The 18333-nt window shown below is 46.8% G+C and overlaps 1 protein-coding gene across 4 annotated transcripts in view; it reads right to left on the bottom strand.

Annotated features, from left to right (window-relative positions):
- Positions 1-14176, bottom strand: part of RNGTT (RNA guanylyltransferase and 5'-phosphatase) — a 601184-nt gene extending 587008 nt beyond the window's left edge. The window contains exons 1-3 of one of the 4 annotated variants that reach the window (XM_073589590.1): positions 14051-14176; positions 3508-3617; positions 1929-2032 (exon numbers count right to left, since the gene is read on the bottom strand). In XM_073589590.1, coding sequence (XP_073445691.1) covers positions 1929-2032; positions 3508-3594 — 191 coding nt within the window. In that variant the 5' untranslated portion in view covers positions 3595-3617; positions 14051-14176. The other 3 variants (XM_073589589.1, XM_073589588.1, XM_073589591.1) reach the window with 3 other exon arrangements.
- Between the last annotated feature and the right edge of the window lie 4157 nt (positions 14177-18333).

Below are 18333 nucleotides of genomic sequence, written 5' to 3'. Positions count from 1 at the left end.
GTCTGATCCCGGTGGCAGATGTGCGAAGTGTCTACAGGCAGAGGAAGCTGATCACATTAAAGGGGTTTTCCCATGAACGAAAGTTAATTTTAAAAATTGTCTGTGTCTGACCGCATACGGAGTATGCCACATCTCCTGGGCAGGGGAGGAAGCCAAAGACAATACTGACATTACAGCAGGGGATCACAGAGGATTCATTTTGTGAGGTAAAATACCCTGCTCAAAAAAATAAAGGGGACACTTAAACAACAAAATATAACTCCAAGTAAATCAAACTTCTGTGAAATCAAACTGTCCACTTAGGGAGCAACACTGATTGACAATCAATTTCACATGCTGTTGTGCAAAAGAAATAGACAACTGATGGAAATTATTGGCAATTATCAAGACACCCTCAATAAAGGAGTGGTTCTGCAGGTGGGGACCACAGACCACATCTCAGTACCAATGCTTTCTGGCTGATGTTCTGGACACTTTTGAATGTTGCGCTTTCACACTCGTGGTAGCATGAGACGGACTCTACAACCCACACAAGTGGCTCAGGTAGCGCAGCTCATCCAGGATGGCACATCAAATGCGAGCTGTGGCAAGAAGGTTTGCTATGTCCAGAGGCTGGAGGCGCTACCAGGAGAAAGGCCAGTACACCAGGAGACGTGGAGGGGCTGTAGGAGGGCAACAACCCAGCAGCAGGACTGCTACCTCCACCTTTGTGCAAGGAGGAACAGGAGGAGCACTGCCAGAGCCCTGCAAAATGACCTCCAGCAGGCCACAAATGTGCAGGTGTCTGCACAAACGGTTAGAAACCAACTCCATAAGGATGATCTGAGGGCCCAATGTCCACAGATGAAAGATGGGGGTTGTGCTCACAGCCCAGCACCATACAGGACACTTGGCATTAGCCACAGAACATCAGGATTGGCAAATTCGCCACTGGCGCCCTGTGCTCTTCACAGATGAAAGCAGGTTCACACTGAGCACGTGACAGAGTCTGGAGACGCCGTGGAGAGCGATCTGCTGCCTGCAACATCCTTCAACATGACTGGTTTGGCAGTGGGTCAGTAATGGTGTGGGGTGGCATTTCTTTGTAGAGAAGCTGATTTTTTATATTTTATTAAACTGTGCAGTGGTCTCTTAATTTTTGCCAGAACTGTATATATAACTCCCCCAAAAACCCACATCCTTTCCTCCCTTTTACTGGATCCCCATGAATATCCCTGAAATAAAAAAAAAAAAAATAACAAAAATAGGCATTAGTAATAAAAAAAAAAAAAAACCCACACTCATTCCTACTGGGCAACAAAATCTGTCCACAGTACCCCTGTATTTTTAGCTTTCATGTCCTGAGCCAGCTATGAAACCCTAGGGAGAATTCTTCATTTCAGTGACAATTCCCAAGCCCCCCACCAAGAAGTGACCCGAACTACGATCACCGGAAAAAATTGAGACACCTAATTTCTCTCTATAGGCCCCTCAAAGTCCATTTAAATCTGAATAGGTCCCTAAAGAAACAGGTTTTGATTTGTTGAAAAAATGAGAAATTGCTGCTAAAGTTCTAACCCCTCTAACATCCTAACAAAAAAAAATGATTTTCAAAAATGATTCAGATGTAAAGTAGACATGGAAAATACATTTATTAATTATTTTGTATGGTGTAACTATCTGATTAAAGGGCATAAAAAAAATTAAAGTTTGAAAATTGCAACACTTGCTAATGTTTTATAAAATTTTCGATATTTTCATAAATATATGCAAATCATATTGACTGAAATTTACAGCTAAAATGAAGTACAATATATCAAGAAAAAAAACAATCGTAGAATCAGCAAGATCTGTTGAAGAGCTCGAGGTCAGATTTCATTAATTTGGTCTGGTCATTACGGTCAAAATTAGCACCGTCACGAAGCGATTAAAACGGACATGTAACTCACCCTTTGCACTGAAGCTTTATGTACTTTATTCCTTCCTTTTCAATATCATTCCGATCATAGAACCTTGTAGTATTAGTTAAATCGACTAAAAGAACCATTTTTACCTGCAAAGGAACACAAATGCAGAAAATTATTGTTACCTTCCAAATCTACTGTTCACATCGGGTCATAATTGATCATGACTCCTTCAGTAAGAAATGTATGAAGCTTTAGGCACAAATACATAATGTTAAACACAATGTAATGCCAAAGGACATTTACTGTATGGGAACAAGTCATCTGATTCATGCCCCCCGAACCACAGACACCATGAATCCACGACTTGCTTTGTTATTGCGGTATTACTAACTGGGTTAGTAAACAACCACGGGGAAGGGGGAGGGCGGGTTATGCAAGTCATAATTGGTACGATGTCAAGACCCCTATGCACACACCTACAAAGAGACCTGTCAGTCAGAAGGAGTGGGACACGGAGAAACTGCCAGGGACCTGCCTCTAATTGATCATCCGAGACGCATAGTGCCCCATCGGCTTTTCAAAGTATATTCTCTCTGAAATGCTGCAGCAAATCAGGTTAAAACATAGATAAATCTGTCCAATTCATGCCGACTATGGTTCAGACAACTGGTTCTCTTTAGAAGGGTGTCAACATTGTCAGTAGAGAAGAAGAAAGAAGGAGAAAAGTTATACACATTAGAAACTATGGCCCAAATTCATAATTTCCTTTGTATTTTTGTCTGGTTTTGCCCCCAATTCAATATTCTATTTGCCCCTTTTATGAAGTCTATTAGCTCACCTATTTTTGTTTTTCCGCTTCATGGACAGAGGTTAGCGATTCCAGATGCTTTCATCTGCTTCATCAACTGCAACTTTTTAAAAAGAATTTGGCACAACTCCACCCCCGACACCCCCCATCATCACTCCTAGTGTATTCTTGAGTACACCAGTATTTTTATTTTGGATCAATTTTTGCAGCATTTTGCAAAACGTGCAACTTTTGCTGTCAAATAGTTCCAAAACAGTTCAAGACAGAAAACAAAAAGCATTTTTTATTACTTTTTGCCAAATTCGTGAATCACATGCGCTTTTTGAAGAATTTGGTGCCCAAACTGGCAAATAATACTACAACACAAAAAAAAAAAAAAGCAAATGATGAATCAGAGGATAAGACTATTCGCTCAGGTACTAGGAAGCCCAAGGAAATTAGTCATGTATCCCCAAGTAATGGCAATAAAAAGAAGAGATTTTTGTGGTAAAGAAAGTGAAAGTCAATAATTTGATAAGACATAAATGATTACAAGTCCCCAGATATTAGAAAACTAGTGTACTACAAATGGCTAAATTGGCAAAGATTCATATGCAAGACATGAATGCAAACATTATAAAGTGGGCAACATATGGCTCAACTGCATACAAAAGTCTAATAATTCATGGTGAAGCCCAGCAAGAACTACAGTACATGATGGGAAATTGGTGGTGACTGGAGTTAAACTGCAGAGAATAGCGATTAACGCATCTTAACTGTATCGGAAACTATGGGATTCCTCATCAAAACTAAAGAGCAGCAGAATTCTCAAACCTTAAGACTCTTCAGGTAGTTTGATAGCATGCTCGGGTGAAAACGATTCTCCTCGGGCACCTGATCATCATATCTGGGTCCAAGCATAGTTTTTAAAGGTAAAAATTTTCCTGTAAAGAGAACATAAAATTATGAATGGCACATTACTTAAGTTACCAAAAGTGAACTCTTGAAAACAGCCATTAGGAAAACCAAGGACTAACAAGCGGTTTAATACGACTGGCCTGTTGCAACATTACCTTCGCAAAAATGCCTCTTCTGCCTTCCTAGTATTACTGATAGACTTTGCTGCAAACTTTGATTTGGTTTTCTAATATGGCAACGAAAAAAAAAACTGTACATTCCCAATATCCAGTGCAATTTCCTTTTTATTCTCATTGAGACTGGTGTTTTACACTCAGGTCTTAAACACAAGCCTGCTGGAGAGACCTCAAACACATTGTCACACAGTGGGCTGTCAATGCACCAAGTTGTTTAAATTAACCAATTAACCCCTTCAAGACCCAGCCTATTTTGACCTTAATGACCTGGCCATTTTTTGCAATTCTGACCAGTGTCCCTTTATGAGGTAATAACTCAGGAATGTTTCAACGGATCCTAGCGATTTCGTGACATATTGGGCTTCATGTTAGTGGTAAATTTAGGTCGATAATTTTTACGTTTGTGAAAAAACAGGATTTTTGGGTTGCTTACCGTAAAATCTGTTTCTCGAAGCCTTCATTGGGGGACACAGAGACCATGGGTGTACGCTGCTGCCACTAGGAGGCTGACACTATGCACAAAAAAAGGGTTAACTCCTCCTCCGCAGTGTACACCCCACCGACCGGCAGGAAATTCCTCAGTTAGTGAGAAAGCAGTAGGAGAAGTAACAGAATAGAATGAAAAACAGGACAACTCAACTGTAAATAACCAACAAACATAAGAACAGGAGTTGCAGAACATGGGAGGGTGCTGTGTCCCCCAATGAAGGCTTCGAGAAACAGATTTTACGGTAAGCAACCCAAAAATCCTGTTTTCTAGTTCGCCTTATTGGGGGACACAGAGACCATGGGACGTCCCAAAGCAGTCCCTGGGGCGGGAAAGCAAACTTCCATCAGGCCTGCGGACTCACCACCGCTGCCTGCAGAATCCTTCCACCTAGGCTGGCATCCGCCGAAGCGTAGGTGTGGACCTTGTAGAATTTCACAAATGTGTGAACCGATGACCAGGTTGCAGCTTTACAAGCTGCAGCGCGGAAGCTCTGTGGCGCACCGTCCAGGAGGTACCCACTGCCCGGGTAGAGTGAGCTCTAATTCCCGGAGGGGTCAATCGATGTATGACCCGGTAGGCCTCCAAAATTGCCGATCTGATCCAGCGAGCAATAGTAGCTTTGGAGGCCGGCTGACCTCTCTGCACCCCATCTGGAAGGATGAAGAGAGAGTCTGTCTTCCGCAAAGAAGTCGTCCTAGCTAGGTAGACCTTCATCGCCCTGACCAAGTCCAGCTTGTTCAAGGAGCGGTCCCGAGGACGAGCTGGACCCGGACAAAAGGACAGGAGAACAGTATCCTCATTCAGGTGGAAAGTGGACAGCACTTTAAGAAGGAAAGCGGGCGGAGGCCGCAGAACTACCTTGTCCTAGAGGAGTACCAAGAAAGGAGAGCGGCAAGAGAGGGCCGCCAATTCCGACACGCGCCGGATGGAGGCGATGGCCACTAGGAAGGCTACTTTCCATGAAAGGAGGGATAGGGGAAAGTTCCCTGAGAGGTTCAAAGGGAGGACCTTGCAGAGCCTCAAGAACCAGATTAAGATCCCAAGGATCTACGGGCGCTCGGTACGGAGGAGCCGTATGAGCCACTCCTTGAAGGAAGGTTTTGACCTGAGGACGGGAGGCCAACGTCTTCTGAAATAAAATGGACAGCGCCGAAACTTGACCTTTTAAAGAGCTGAGGGCAAGGCCTGCATCACGCCCTGCCTGAAGAAACGCCAGGACAGAAGGGAGCGAAAAATGTATGGGCAGAATGTCGGTGGACTCGCACCAAGTGAAATAGGCCTTCCAGGTACGGTAATAAACTTTGGAAGACGATGGCTTTCTGGCCCGGATCATAGTATGAATAACTGGATCCGAAAAGCCTGATCGTTTCAAAACCTCGGTTTCAACAGCCACGCCGTTAAATTGAGTGGCCGAGAATTGGAGTGGCAAATCGGACCTTGAGACAGCAGATCTGCCCTGTCTGGGAGCTTCCAGGGGGCGTCCGCGAGAAGGTTGACGATGTCCGTGAACCAAGCCCTTCTGGGCCAATTCGGGGCGATGAGTGACTGGAATTCCTTCCGCCTTGATTTTCTTCAACAGCCTGGGAAGAAGAGGCAGAGGAGGGAATAGGTAGGGGAGCTTGAACTGCGACCAAGGAATGGCCAGAGCGCTGGCGCCCACTGCGAGAGGATCTCGAGCCCTGGATACAAACTTTCCTGTTGAGGCGAGAATCTAGCAGGTCTACGTCCGGGGTTCCCCAACGATGGCATAGGTGAAGAAATACCTCCGGACGTAGGGACCACTCTCCCGCCACTAGACCCTCGCGGCTGAGAAAATCGGCGGCCCAGTTGTCCACGCCAGGAATGTGCACCGCGGATATTGCCGGGACTGAAAGCTCTGCCCAATGAAGAATCTTGGACACTTCTGCCAGGGCTGAGACACTCCGTGTCCCCCCTGGCGGTTGACATATGCCACCGCTGTGGTATTGTCTGTCTGAATCCGGATAGGCAGGCCCTTGAGAAGCCTCTCCCAGTGAACAAGAGACAGATAAATCGCTCGTATCTCGAGGACGTTGATCGGCAGAGCTGACTCCTGAATCGACCATCGACCCTGAACAGTGAGACTGCGGAACACTGCCCCCGGCCGAGGAGGCTGGCATCCGTTGTCACAATCTGCCAGTGAATGGGAAGGAATGGCCGTCCTAGGGAGATGAGAGGAGACATCAGCCACCAATTGAGGGACTGCTTGACCCGGTATGAAAGACGAAATGGGCGGTCCAGGGAAAGAACAGACCTGTTCCACCGAGACAGTATGGCGTGTTGGAGGGGTCTGGAGTGAAATTGGGCAAAGGGAACCGCCTCCGTCGCTGCCACCATCTTTCCCAGGACTTTCATGGTTGTCCGGAGAGATGGAAGTCGTAAGATATGCAGCGCTCGCACATCCCGCTGCAGGGAGCAAGTCTTTTCTTGTGGGAGAAAACCTTCGATAGACGATTGCCGAACAATAGACCCAGAAACACAAGACGTTGTGTCGGAAAAAGGCAGGACTTCCTTTTGTTGATGAGCCACCCGAAATTGGACAGGGTGTCGGGGACGATGGTAAGACTTTGGCGAGCTTGATGAAAGGATGGAGCTTCGATCAGAATGTCGTCGAGGTACGGAAAAAGAACGAGACCTTTGATTCTCAACAAGGCCATCAACGCTGCCATGATCTTCGTAAATACTCTGGGTGCGGTGGCGAGATCGAACGGCAGTGCAACGAATTGGTAATGATCCTGGCGAATCGCAGGAATTTCTGATGGCCGGAGAATATGGGAACATGTAGATAGGCATCTTGAATGTCTATTTAACACATGAACTCCTGCGTCTCTATGGAAGCGATTACCGACCAGAGACTCCATTCGGAAATGACGCAGTCGGACTGTCTTGTTGAGTAACTTGAGGTCCAAGATGGGGCGAACTGTACCGCCTTTTTTCGGTACCACAAACAGGTTTGAGTAAAACCCTGTGAACCGTTCTGACTCGGGGACGGGCACGATCACTCCAGAAGTGAGGAGAGAGGCGATGGACGCAAAGAACCCCGGAACTAAGGCAGGATCTTTTGGAGGTTGGGACTCGAAGAAACGATCCCGGGGACGAGAAATGAACTCTATCTTGTATCCTGATGATACCACCTCCCTGACCCAAGCGTCCTCTACTGAGGCAAGCCAGCCGTCTCTGAAGAAAAGACGTCGACCTCCCAATTGGGAAGGACTCTCGGGGGTTCGTTGATAGTCATGCTGATGTGGACTGTCCAGATCTGGATCCGGAGGTTCTGCCCTGGGAGGAGTGAGATCGCCTGGAGGGAGTGGGTCTGAAAGACGCCTTTTTTCTATCCTGGCGTACCAGCCAACTTATCAAGGACGGCTACTATGGACTGAGACAACCTGGTGAGGCCTGCCACAGATTGTGAAAGAGACAAGGCCCAACCAGGAATGGGGGGTTCGCTTTCACGTGGCGCAATAGGTGGATCCTGGACGGAGTCACGCTGAATGGGATTGCTGCAGTCCAGGCAGAGGGGTGGGGGCAGGCGGACGTCCACGCTCAGCCTTAGAGATAGGATAATGAAGGAGAAAAGAAGAAACCTGCGGAAATGCTGGAAGGTTGGGGGACAGAAGGCAGAGAAGGGTGTCAGTCTGCAGTTGCAGAGCTACTCACGATGCGGTGTCCCCAAAGGTTCTGATACACGGCTCGTCTGAAGATGCAGGGCCCCAGCAGAGGAGAACGTGGAATCCCTCTGTGTCCGGCTGACATGGTGATAAAATGGCGGCAGCCTGAGGGAACCAGGATAAACGCGCGCCTTCAAACGAAGAAGATGGGCGGAGCTAGCTGCTGAGGCAAAGAGGGTACCGCCCCCTGCTGCCCACCGCAGGCTCTGAGAGGCGGTGGGTGGTCCTAGAACGGGCGGGAGAGAAGCCCGCCTATGAGAGAGAGAGCGGGGGGCGTGGCCGCGACGTCAGAGAAGGCCCGAAATGAAGCCGGGGACTAAATTAATGGCGACGGCCGCCTGTCAGCGCGGGGCGGCGCGGAGGTCTCGCAGCGTCGCCGCGGCCACCTCCCTACCTATCACCTGGATCCCCTGCCGAACGCCGAAGAAAGAAGGAGGTGGAGAAGCATAGAACAAGGCCCGCGCAACAGCCGGGGCCCGTACGAATGCGGCGGCCGCCGGGAGGCGCAGAGACTCCACAGTACTCCCTCGGCGACCGCTCCCAAGAATCCTGAAACCGCCAGGGGGCTGCGTCTTGGACTGCATACTCACCTCCGTTTGCAATAAAGGTACCTGATATATCCCACGCTGTCTGCGTCTTTGTGGTATCCGCGCCTCATCCGACCGACAGGCTCTGGTAGGCAAGTGGGTGGGAGGCGGGGGGCGAGGACTCTCCTGATCGCTGGCACGCACCCGTGCTAAGCTGTGGTCCCGCCACTGAGAGCTATGAGGATACGGGGTGGCAGTACACGCCGTACTCATAGTCTCTTGTGGGAGTACAGTAGTGACCATTCACACTGTATCCCTCCGGAAACCTGAAAAGGAACGACGCACATCGAGGTAGATATGGGTCTAATGAAAGACCCGTGTCCACCTCCTACTGACACTAAGCTAAACTGAGGAATTTCCTGCCGGTCGGTGGGGTGTACACTGCGGAGGAGGAGCTAACCCTTTTTTTGTGCATAGTGTCAGCCTCCTAGTGGCAGCAGCGTACACCCATGGTCTCTGTGTCCCCCAATAAGGCGAACGAGAAAAAATTGGAAATTTGGGGAAAATTTTTAAAATTTGAATTTTTATTCTGTTAATCCAGAGAGTTATATGAGTTTTTTTAGGGACCACCTCACATTTGAAGTCACTTTGAGGGGTCTATATAGCAGAGAATACCCAAAGTGACACCATTCCAAAAACTGTACCCCTCAAGCTACTCAAAACTACATTCAAAAAGATTATTAACCGTTCAGGTGCTTCACAGGAACTAAAGCAACGTGGAAGGAAAAAATGGACATCTTAATTTTTCCAACAAAAATGTTCTTTTAGCATCGATTTTTTCATTTTCACATGGGTATCAGGATAAAGTGGATCCTAAAATTTGTTGGGCAATTTCTCCTGAGTACATCGATACCTCATATGTAGTCATAAACCACTGTTTGAGCGCATGGCAGGGCTTGGAAGGGAAGGCGCGCCATTTGACTTTTTAAATGGAAAATTAGCTCCAATCGTTAGCGGACACCATGTCGCGTATGGAGAGCCCCTGTGTGCCTAAACATTGGAGCTCCCCCACAAGCGACCCTATTTTGGAATCTAGACCCTCCAAGGAACTTATCTAGATGTGTTGTGAGCACTTTCAACCCCTAAGTGCTTCACAGAAGTTTATAACGCAGAGCCGTGAAAATAAATATTTTTTTTCCACAAAAATGATTTTTAGCCCGCAATGTTTTATTTTCACAAGGATAACAGGAGAATTTGGATCCCAAAAGTTGTTGTCCAATTTGTCCTGAGTACCCTAGTACCCCAAATGTGGGGGGGGACCACTGTTTGGGCACATGTCGGGGCTCGAAAGGGAAGTAGTGACGTTTTGGAATGCAGACTTTGATGGAATGGTCTGCGGGCGTCATGTTGCGTTTGCAGAGCCCTTGATGTGCCTAAACAGTAGAAACCCCCCACAAGCGACCTCATTTTGGAAACTAGACCCCCCTAGGAGCTTATCTAGATGTGTGGTGAGCACTTTGAACACCTAAGTGCTTCACAGAAGTTTATAACGCAGAGCCGTGAAAATAAAAAATCATTTTTTTCCACAAAAATGAATTTTTAGCCCCCAATTTTTTATTTTCCCAAGGGTAACAGGAGAAATTAGACCCCCAAAGTTGTTGTGCAATTTTTCCGAGTACGCTGATGCCCCATATGTTAGGGTAAACCACTGTTTGGGCAGACGTTGGGGCTTAGAAGGGAGGGAAGCGAACACCGTTTGACTTTTTGAACGTAAAATTGGCTGGAATCAATGGTGGCGCCATGTCGCGTTTGGAGAGCCCCTGATGTGCCTAAATAGTGGAAACCCCTCAATTCTATCTCCAACCCAAACCCCAACACACCCCTAACCCTAATTCCAACCCTAACCCCAACACACCCCTAACCCTAATTCGAACACTAACCATAACCACAAGCCTAACCCAACACACCTCTAACCCCAACTCCAACCCCAGTTCCAATCTTAACCTTAATTCCAACCCTAATGGAAAAATGAAAAATACTTTTTTCATTTTATTATTTTTCCCTATCTAAGGGGGTGATAAAGGGGGTTTATTTACTTTTTTTTTTTTTTTTGATCACTGCACCCATTTTTTTTTTTACCGGAAGAAGATGGCGGCGCCCATGGGGGAAGGCCTGGAGATAGAGGGACACCGGGAGGTACGGAGGGGGAGCGGAGGACAGGACGGAGGGGAGGAAATACTGACGGCGGCGGCAGATCACGGCCGTCAGTCGGTGGCTACTGCCCCTGAGGAAGCCAGATTCTCTGGCGACACACGTTGGGCTTATCCTTGCCCTTGTCGCTCTCCACCACTCTTTATCTTTATCACCATGTCTTTGGGTCCATTATAGGCACTTTACCAGGCAAACTCCAGTGTACAGGTTGTATGGACTATGTTTCTCTCCCCTCATTTGAGAGGGACGATGGTGATATAGGTTTCTTCTATGTCACAGTAAATGGTTCCTCCCTTTGACCATTACTTTTATTCTCTCACACCTTAGTAAGATTCTTAAGCCACATATCTGCTTTTTTATACCAACCTATATTGTTCTGGGTCTATGGCTTTTGGCCCTGGTGAAATGGTCATTATAGTGGGATATATATTTGGTATTATGTGGTCATTTTTTTGCCATTGAGGAGGCTACTAATAACAAAAGCTTGCACTATATTTCCAGCAAAATATTATATGTGGTTTCTATTTATATACTGTACTATAGCTGTGACCTAATAAGATTGTAAATCTGTGTCTTATATTGCACATTCATTATTATCATTTTCTGCTCATAGTGCCTATATATCGAGAGTAATTAACTATTGTGGAGTGACAAGGGCATGACCCTATTGTGTGTCACGTTTCTCATTTTTGTTGCTTGTTTGCAATTTTAAAAGTTTTTAAAGTGTTTGCAGTGTTGTGAATTGTGTTGCATAATAAAAACTTATATTTTTTTGGTATTTTGTGGTGATCCCTGTGTTCTTGCATGTTTCTTTTTCTTGGTTGTTTATAGCTTGCTTTATAGCATGCAATAGTTGATCCGTAAACGGTGGTGCCCTCCTATCCTTCATTATTTAAATAGTGGGAACCCCTCAATTCTAACTCCAACCTTAACCCCAGCACACCCCTAACCCTAATTCCAACCCTAACCATAACCTTAACCACAAGCCTAACCCTAATCCCAGCGCTAACCCAACACACCTCTAACCCCAACCCCAATTCCAATCCTAACCCCAATTCCAACCCTAACGGAAAAATGAAAATAAATACTTTTTTTATTTTATTATTTTTCCCTATCTAAGGGGGTGATAAAGGGGGTCTATTTACTTTTTTTATTTTGATCACTGCGCCCGACATTTTTTTTACCGGAAGATGGCGGCGCCCATGGGGGAAGGCCTGGAGATGGAGGGACACCGGGAGGTACGGAGGGGGAGGGAGCGGCAATCAGTCGGTGGCGGTACAGATCGTGGTCTCCAGCCATGGCCGATTATATTGAAGCATTGGTCATGGCTGGATTGTAATATTTCACCAAGTTCCATTAGTGAAATATTACAATTGCTCTGATTGGCTGTTGAAAGTGAAACAGCCAACCAGAGCGATCGTAGCCACGGGGGGGGGGGGGGGGGGCAAAGCCACCCCCACTGGGGTCAAGTACAGGTCCTCCTGTACCTGCGGGTCGGGTGACATTTCAGTGACCCCGGTCACCCGACCCGCAGGAACGTGATTTCACCATGACGCCACATAGGCGTCACAGGTCGGATTGGCACCGACTTTTATGACGCCTACGTGGCGTCACAGGTCGGGAAGGGGTTAATGGGGTGGTCCGAAACACATTAATTTTTATCCTAAATGCCTATTTAATGCCATAATCAAATTATTTTTTAATATACATAAAATTAAAAAGTCCCTAACTTTTTTTTTTTTTATGGTGCTATGTTTGAGATACCCAGTGAATACTATTCATTTTATATTTATATCATTCATTGATCCCTGGTGTTTGTGTCCATGAGTCCAGTGGGCGGTCCTACTCAGTGACTGACATCCCTGTATGACTGTGCAGGCAGAGACAGCTGTCAGTCACTGGTAGGACCACCCACTGGACTTGTATGTATACAAAACGCCAAGGATTTCAATGAATAAAGTACAAGTCAGACTGAACCAACAATCCGATACAGAATTCTGCTCATCTCCTTCTCTCCACCGCACTGTCCACAGACTGTACGGCATCTACAACGTGACAGGTTCCCTGTAGCACTGCATTACCACACGTTATAAATGTACTTCTGTTCTCTGACTATAAAATGGACAGCACACTGCCTATACACTTTCACCTACAATTTAATACAGATCCATGTATTTGGACTGAGAGACTTGGAGCGTGTTCTATTCTCATCCATTCTGCAGATTAGACTAAGACCAATAAAAGCCATGGGAACCCTATAAGGCCATGCTCACACATTCAGTGTTTGGTCAGTATTTTACCTCAGGATTTGTAAATCAAAACCAGGAGTGGGCGATAAATCCAGAAGTGGTGACGTGCGTCTATTACACTTTTCCTCTGATTATACTGATGTAAATACTGAGTGTGTGAACTTGGCCTAAAAAGAGTGAAACTTAAGACACGGAGTTCTTCAGTCTCCCATCTGTTTGTCATCACATTTTAACTGATCTATTGCTGACATCCAATGGATAAAAAAAGTTTAGTTTATCAGATTCAGTAGGACGAGAAAAAAAGAAAAACAAATGACAAGGAAGGAAATAAAATGCTGTTTTTCAAGGGTGTAAAAATGGATATGTGAAAGTAGCCTAGGCCTGACCACCAGGACACAGCCTGCTGCAGGCATTACTGATGGCGCCTTCAGCTCTCTTTGTGGCACAGAGCTGGTTTCTGTGCATTTACCTACTAGTGACCCTTGTGCTTCAGCTCCTCTCCACATCACGTGTTTGCTGCCACCATGCAGAGGAATGGGATGCCTTGTAGCTGCCATACACTAGCCATGGAGGGGTAGATGTAGTCCTAACCTAGACACCAGTGGGCCAGACCCTCAGCTGTACACAGGGTGGGCGGTGGCTGTTCCATGACAGCAGAGCTCTTCAGTCCTCAGAGATGGGCTGTCAATGACCAGACACACGGCCACAGCTGCCCGTGCCATGCAGCGTGCCCAGGCAGGGACTCCCCCTGGGAAGCAGACGCCACGTGACTGGGGCAGGCTTCCTGGCCGGAGAGGCTTTGCCCTGATCTTAGCAGTGTGTCGTGTCACCCCACTCGCGCCCTGCTGCAGCCATTTACCTGCCACCGGCTGTCCCCTGCGAGGGCAGTTCAGCCACCTGGGTGGTATCTTGTTATGAGCCATGCTGATGGAGACTGGAGTAGGTTACACTGATATTATTGTTCCTGGAGGATCAGCCGTCACGTGACCCCTCCCAGCGGCGAGCTCACACAGTGACGTCACCCCCTTACGTAACGGACCAGGGCTCCCACCGGGATCCCGCGTCTCGCAAACCCCATTCAAAGTAGTTCACTCGGCCCACAATGCACAGCGGCACCAACCTTCACACGGAGGGTGCTTCCGGGTGGGGAAACTTCCGGTGGAAGTCCTACACGGGGTTGTAGGAGGGTGACATCTGGCGAGCAACTGTGGAACTGCAGGACGGGAGGCTACTAGTTGGGGCTCTGTCTCCGTTTGTAATACTTCTAAGTACACAACGGGGAGTGACGTCATAGCTCGCTGGGCTGACTGTATACAGGCGTGTGGCCCATATGTCTCTGCAGGCCCCGGGCAAGACCCTGTCAGCACGAAGTCACTTTGCCCTGCTGCAGGCCTGGGTGTCAGTATAGTGGGCACTGGAATGAGACCGTGTGCCTCTCTGGTGTGGGACACGATGGCACGTTGTCAGACGTCATTCACACACAGCCATGGAGATGGCAAAGTAACAAAGTTATGGTGCTTGGAAGAAGGGCCATAAAAAAGGAAAACCGTCCATGTCCTTAGCGGTAAGCTGTCACCAGGAGCGCGGTGGCTGCCATCATGCAAGTGTCTGCACGGATCAGCTCTATCACCTGCGGCATTAGGAGGGCTGCTCCTAGTGACAGATTCCTTCTACATTAGACCGAGTAATCCACTTTATGCTACTAGATATGTTGGGGACGTGATTTTGTGTCACTAATCTATTGTTATTACAGGTTGTGATAACACGGCATTTAATCTTAATTATACCAGACGAATATTTTCAGTAGACCAATAGACATTTCTAAGTCTGAACGTTGACTCTTGAATTGATGTTTGTGAATTGTTGAATGGCTGCTGTTTACCTATTATATCAGCTGCTATGGTTTATTGTGTTGCCATCCTTGGAGCCCAGGGACGCAGGGTGATTGAACAATTGATGTTTACTAATATACTGATTGCCCATTGTATGAGTCTATGTAACTTGTTGACCTTCAAACAGTGAAGGACAAGCTATGTAGACTGATTAAATACTCAAACAATGAGAGTTAATATCATCCCACCTTCCCCCTGACCTGTGGATGATGATCTAAAGGACAGTTGTGAACTATAAAAGGGGCTCTGCCTCTATTCTTGGAGAGAATCTACAGTATGCCAGCTTAAGGGACCAGGGCCCTAGATGGAAGACCATAGATCTGCTTCATTTACCATCACTGAATCCTCAAAGATGTTTGGAGAATCCAGGTTGGGACAATCAGGTCATCTGGCCACATACCTCACTGTCGTCGGTCACCTTCCTAAGCTTGTTGTTACCTCTTCTCTTTGGGTGACCTCCAAAAGCAGGGTGCTGCTAAGGCTGGGTCCACATTGCGTTAGGGGAGTGCATTTAACGCATCCGTTACATAGTTAATGCCGCTAACGCACCCTTAGATTGCCATAAGGTAGCGCATCACTAACGCATGTCATAATCAGCATGCGTTAGCGATCTGCCGCCATTCTGTGACGGACCCTCGGACGCGGTCTGCAGCTTTCGAGTGTCCGTCACTGCTAGCGCAGATGGAGCATCTGCAATTTCATTAGGGAGTAGCGTTAATGCAGTCCATTCACGCTGTGCGCTGAACGGACTGCATTTACGCAATCTGAACCTGGCTTAATGGGGGTAGTTGGCCCTGGAAGCACCAGTCACAGATATTCTAATCCCAGCGAGCCAGCGGAAGGGTGAGACTCTGTAATTTGCACCATCTTAGGAATTTGCTGGGATTGTTCTATGTTATTGTTTGTTGTTGGTTCAATAAAGTATTGCCACACTGTTTTACCCTCACCCTGTGTTGTTTGAGTGGTATTCTAACCACAGGAAAGGAGAGTGGGTGTTCAGTGGGATGAGCCCTGGTCCATGCAGTCTTTCTTAAGACAGCCGGGCCAGCGGATGAGGGCACCCACTGACTCCTGTGTCTCTACACAGGTTCATTATTAATCTCCTTTGTGAGGTGCCGTCCGCTTGTTAGTACAGCCTTGTTCACAGACGGCACAGCTGGAGTGGGATTCAGGAAAATTAGTCTCCTGATATCTCAATCTGCGCATGTGTTGCCTCCGATGAATATTTTCCCGAAGCCCACCACAGGGAAATCTATGGGAAAGGGGACTGCACACACCAGCACCGACATCTTCTGAGAGCCGAGGCACTTCAGCATTGCCCCACTCCTGCTACCACCGATCTCCTAAAGCAGCAACCCTGCCGCCTGTGACCCCGCTCTGCCGCCGCCCCCCGATAAGCTTAGGGTTATAAGACACACCCCCATTTTCCTCCCAAATTTGGAGGAAAAAAGTGCATCTTCTAATCTGAAACATACGGTATACTAGAAACACATCACCACTTCTGCATTTTTGCTCTGTATAGTGAAGGAAATGCTCATAAAGTTGTGTACCTGCTCTACTGTACATAATCCCCACAAAGTTATCATTTATTTTTGACTGGTGGTCTCCCCCATTGAAGTCCTCAACATCTGGTACCGGCCTACCAAAGTCATCAGTATTAGGCTTCCTGCAAGGGAGTATCGCCCCACAGCACAGGTCCACACACTCAGTGAGGACCCCCACATTCATACAACGTGCCAGAGTGCAAGACTCGTACCTTGCCCATGGCTACTGCACATTACATTTCCACATTGGAAACACATCAGACACGCATGGATTCTCCATGTAACTATATCAATAACGTTTAGGGGTTTTTTTTCAAACAAACCAACAAGAGGCAAAAAAATGCAGCAGCAAGAAAAAAGATAAAAATGTATGTAAAAAAAAAAAGCACTAAAAATGCAATGAAAAAACGCCAGTAACCTAATTTACATAAGAGGTGGAGAAATTCTGCAACATCAAACACTCACCAAAAGCTCACCGAAGGCCACAGTGACAAATTCAGTATTTTACCTCAGTATTTGTAAGCCAAAACCAGGAGTGGGACAATCAGAGGAGAAGTATAATAGAAACCCGTCACTTCTGTATTTATCACCCACTCCTGGTTTTGGCTTACAGATACTGATGTAAAAAACTCCCCAAATGGTGACCGTGGCCTTAGAGTCAGGTCATGGCCATTATTTGCCGTATATCGGTTGCTCTATACACCCGCTACCGACTTGCGCTGTACATGTACGGCAGGCAAGTCGTTACATGGAATGAATGTTCCTTTTTAGCATTTTCTGAGCGCTTTTCCGGGTGGCTTTCAGACAAGAGCCGCTCCAAAATTGCCAGAAAAAAAATGTTGAGTGACAAGGGCCACAAAAGATTTGTTGTCATAAGGTTGGGGCTACAGGGCGACGTGTAGTGCGACAAAAAGATGTGTAGATAAGTTGCATGTTGCGTGCAATTTTCATTGAAGTCAATGGCAAGTGTGTAATGTGGGAAATCGTCATGGGAAGTCATTACATCCAATACTGAAATGTATCACTGCAATTGTGTCGCTGTTTAGACCCAGCCTAAAGATAAAGGGCCTAGTACATCACTACTGCCGGCCTAGAGGAGATGTGCTGGGCGCCGGGCATGAGGTGTACCCCTCATCGTGTGCCTCACCAGTGTAGCCACAAATCCTACTCCAGTCCCTGGCGGTAAGCAATGGTACTCACACTCATGAAAAAAGCATATACAGAATGGGAGGAATAGGCCTAAGCAACAGCACATGTGAAAAAGATTTGGGTATACTAATAGATCACAGACTGAATATGAGTCAACAGTGTGATGCAGCAGCAAAAAAGGCAAATGCTATTCTAGGATGTATTAACAGAAGCATACAGTCTAGATCACGTGAAGTCATTATTTCCCTCTACTCCTCTTTGGTCAGACCTCATCTGGAATATTGTGTCCAGTTTTGGGCACCACATTTTAAAAAGGACATAAAAAAAACTGGAGCAAGTTCAGAAAAGAGCGACCAGAATGGTGACAGGTCTGCAAACCCTGTCTTATGAGAAAAGGTTGCAGGATTTGGGAATGTTTAGTTTGCAAAAGAGAAGACTGAGAGGAGACTTAATAGCTGTCTACAAATATCTAAAGGGCTGTCACATTGTAGAAGGATCATCTTTATTCTCATTTGCACAAGGAAAGACTAGAAGCAATGGGATGAAACTGAATGGGAGGAGACACAGATTAGATATTAGAAAAAACTTTTTGACAGTTAGAGTGATCAATGAGTGGAACAGGCTGCCACGAGAAGTGGTGAGTTCTCCTTCAATGGAAGTCTTCAAACAGAGGCTGGACAGACATCTGACTGGGATGATTTATCGAATCCTGCTTTGAGCAGGGGGTTGGACCAGATGGCCCAGGAGGTCCCTTCCAACTCTACCATTCTACGATTCATGTCCTGCCCCAGCTCCGTCCACCTTGTGGGATCATCTGA

The sequence above is a fragment of the Dendrobates tinctorius genome, unplaced genomic scaffold (genome assembly GCF_039654945.1).
Source record: "Dendrobates tinctorius isolate UK_male_01 unplaced genomic scaffold, ASM3965494v1 ptg000111l, whole genome shotgun sequence".
In the NCBI taxonomy this organism is placed as follows: domain Eukaryota; kingdom Metazoa; phylum Chordata; class Amphibia; order Anura; family Dendrobatidae; genus Dendrobates; species Dendrobates tinctorius.
Note: the sequence above shows the minus strand (reverse complement) of the source record. Positions and strands in the feature narration are given on the sequence as shown.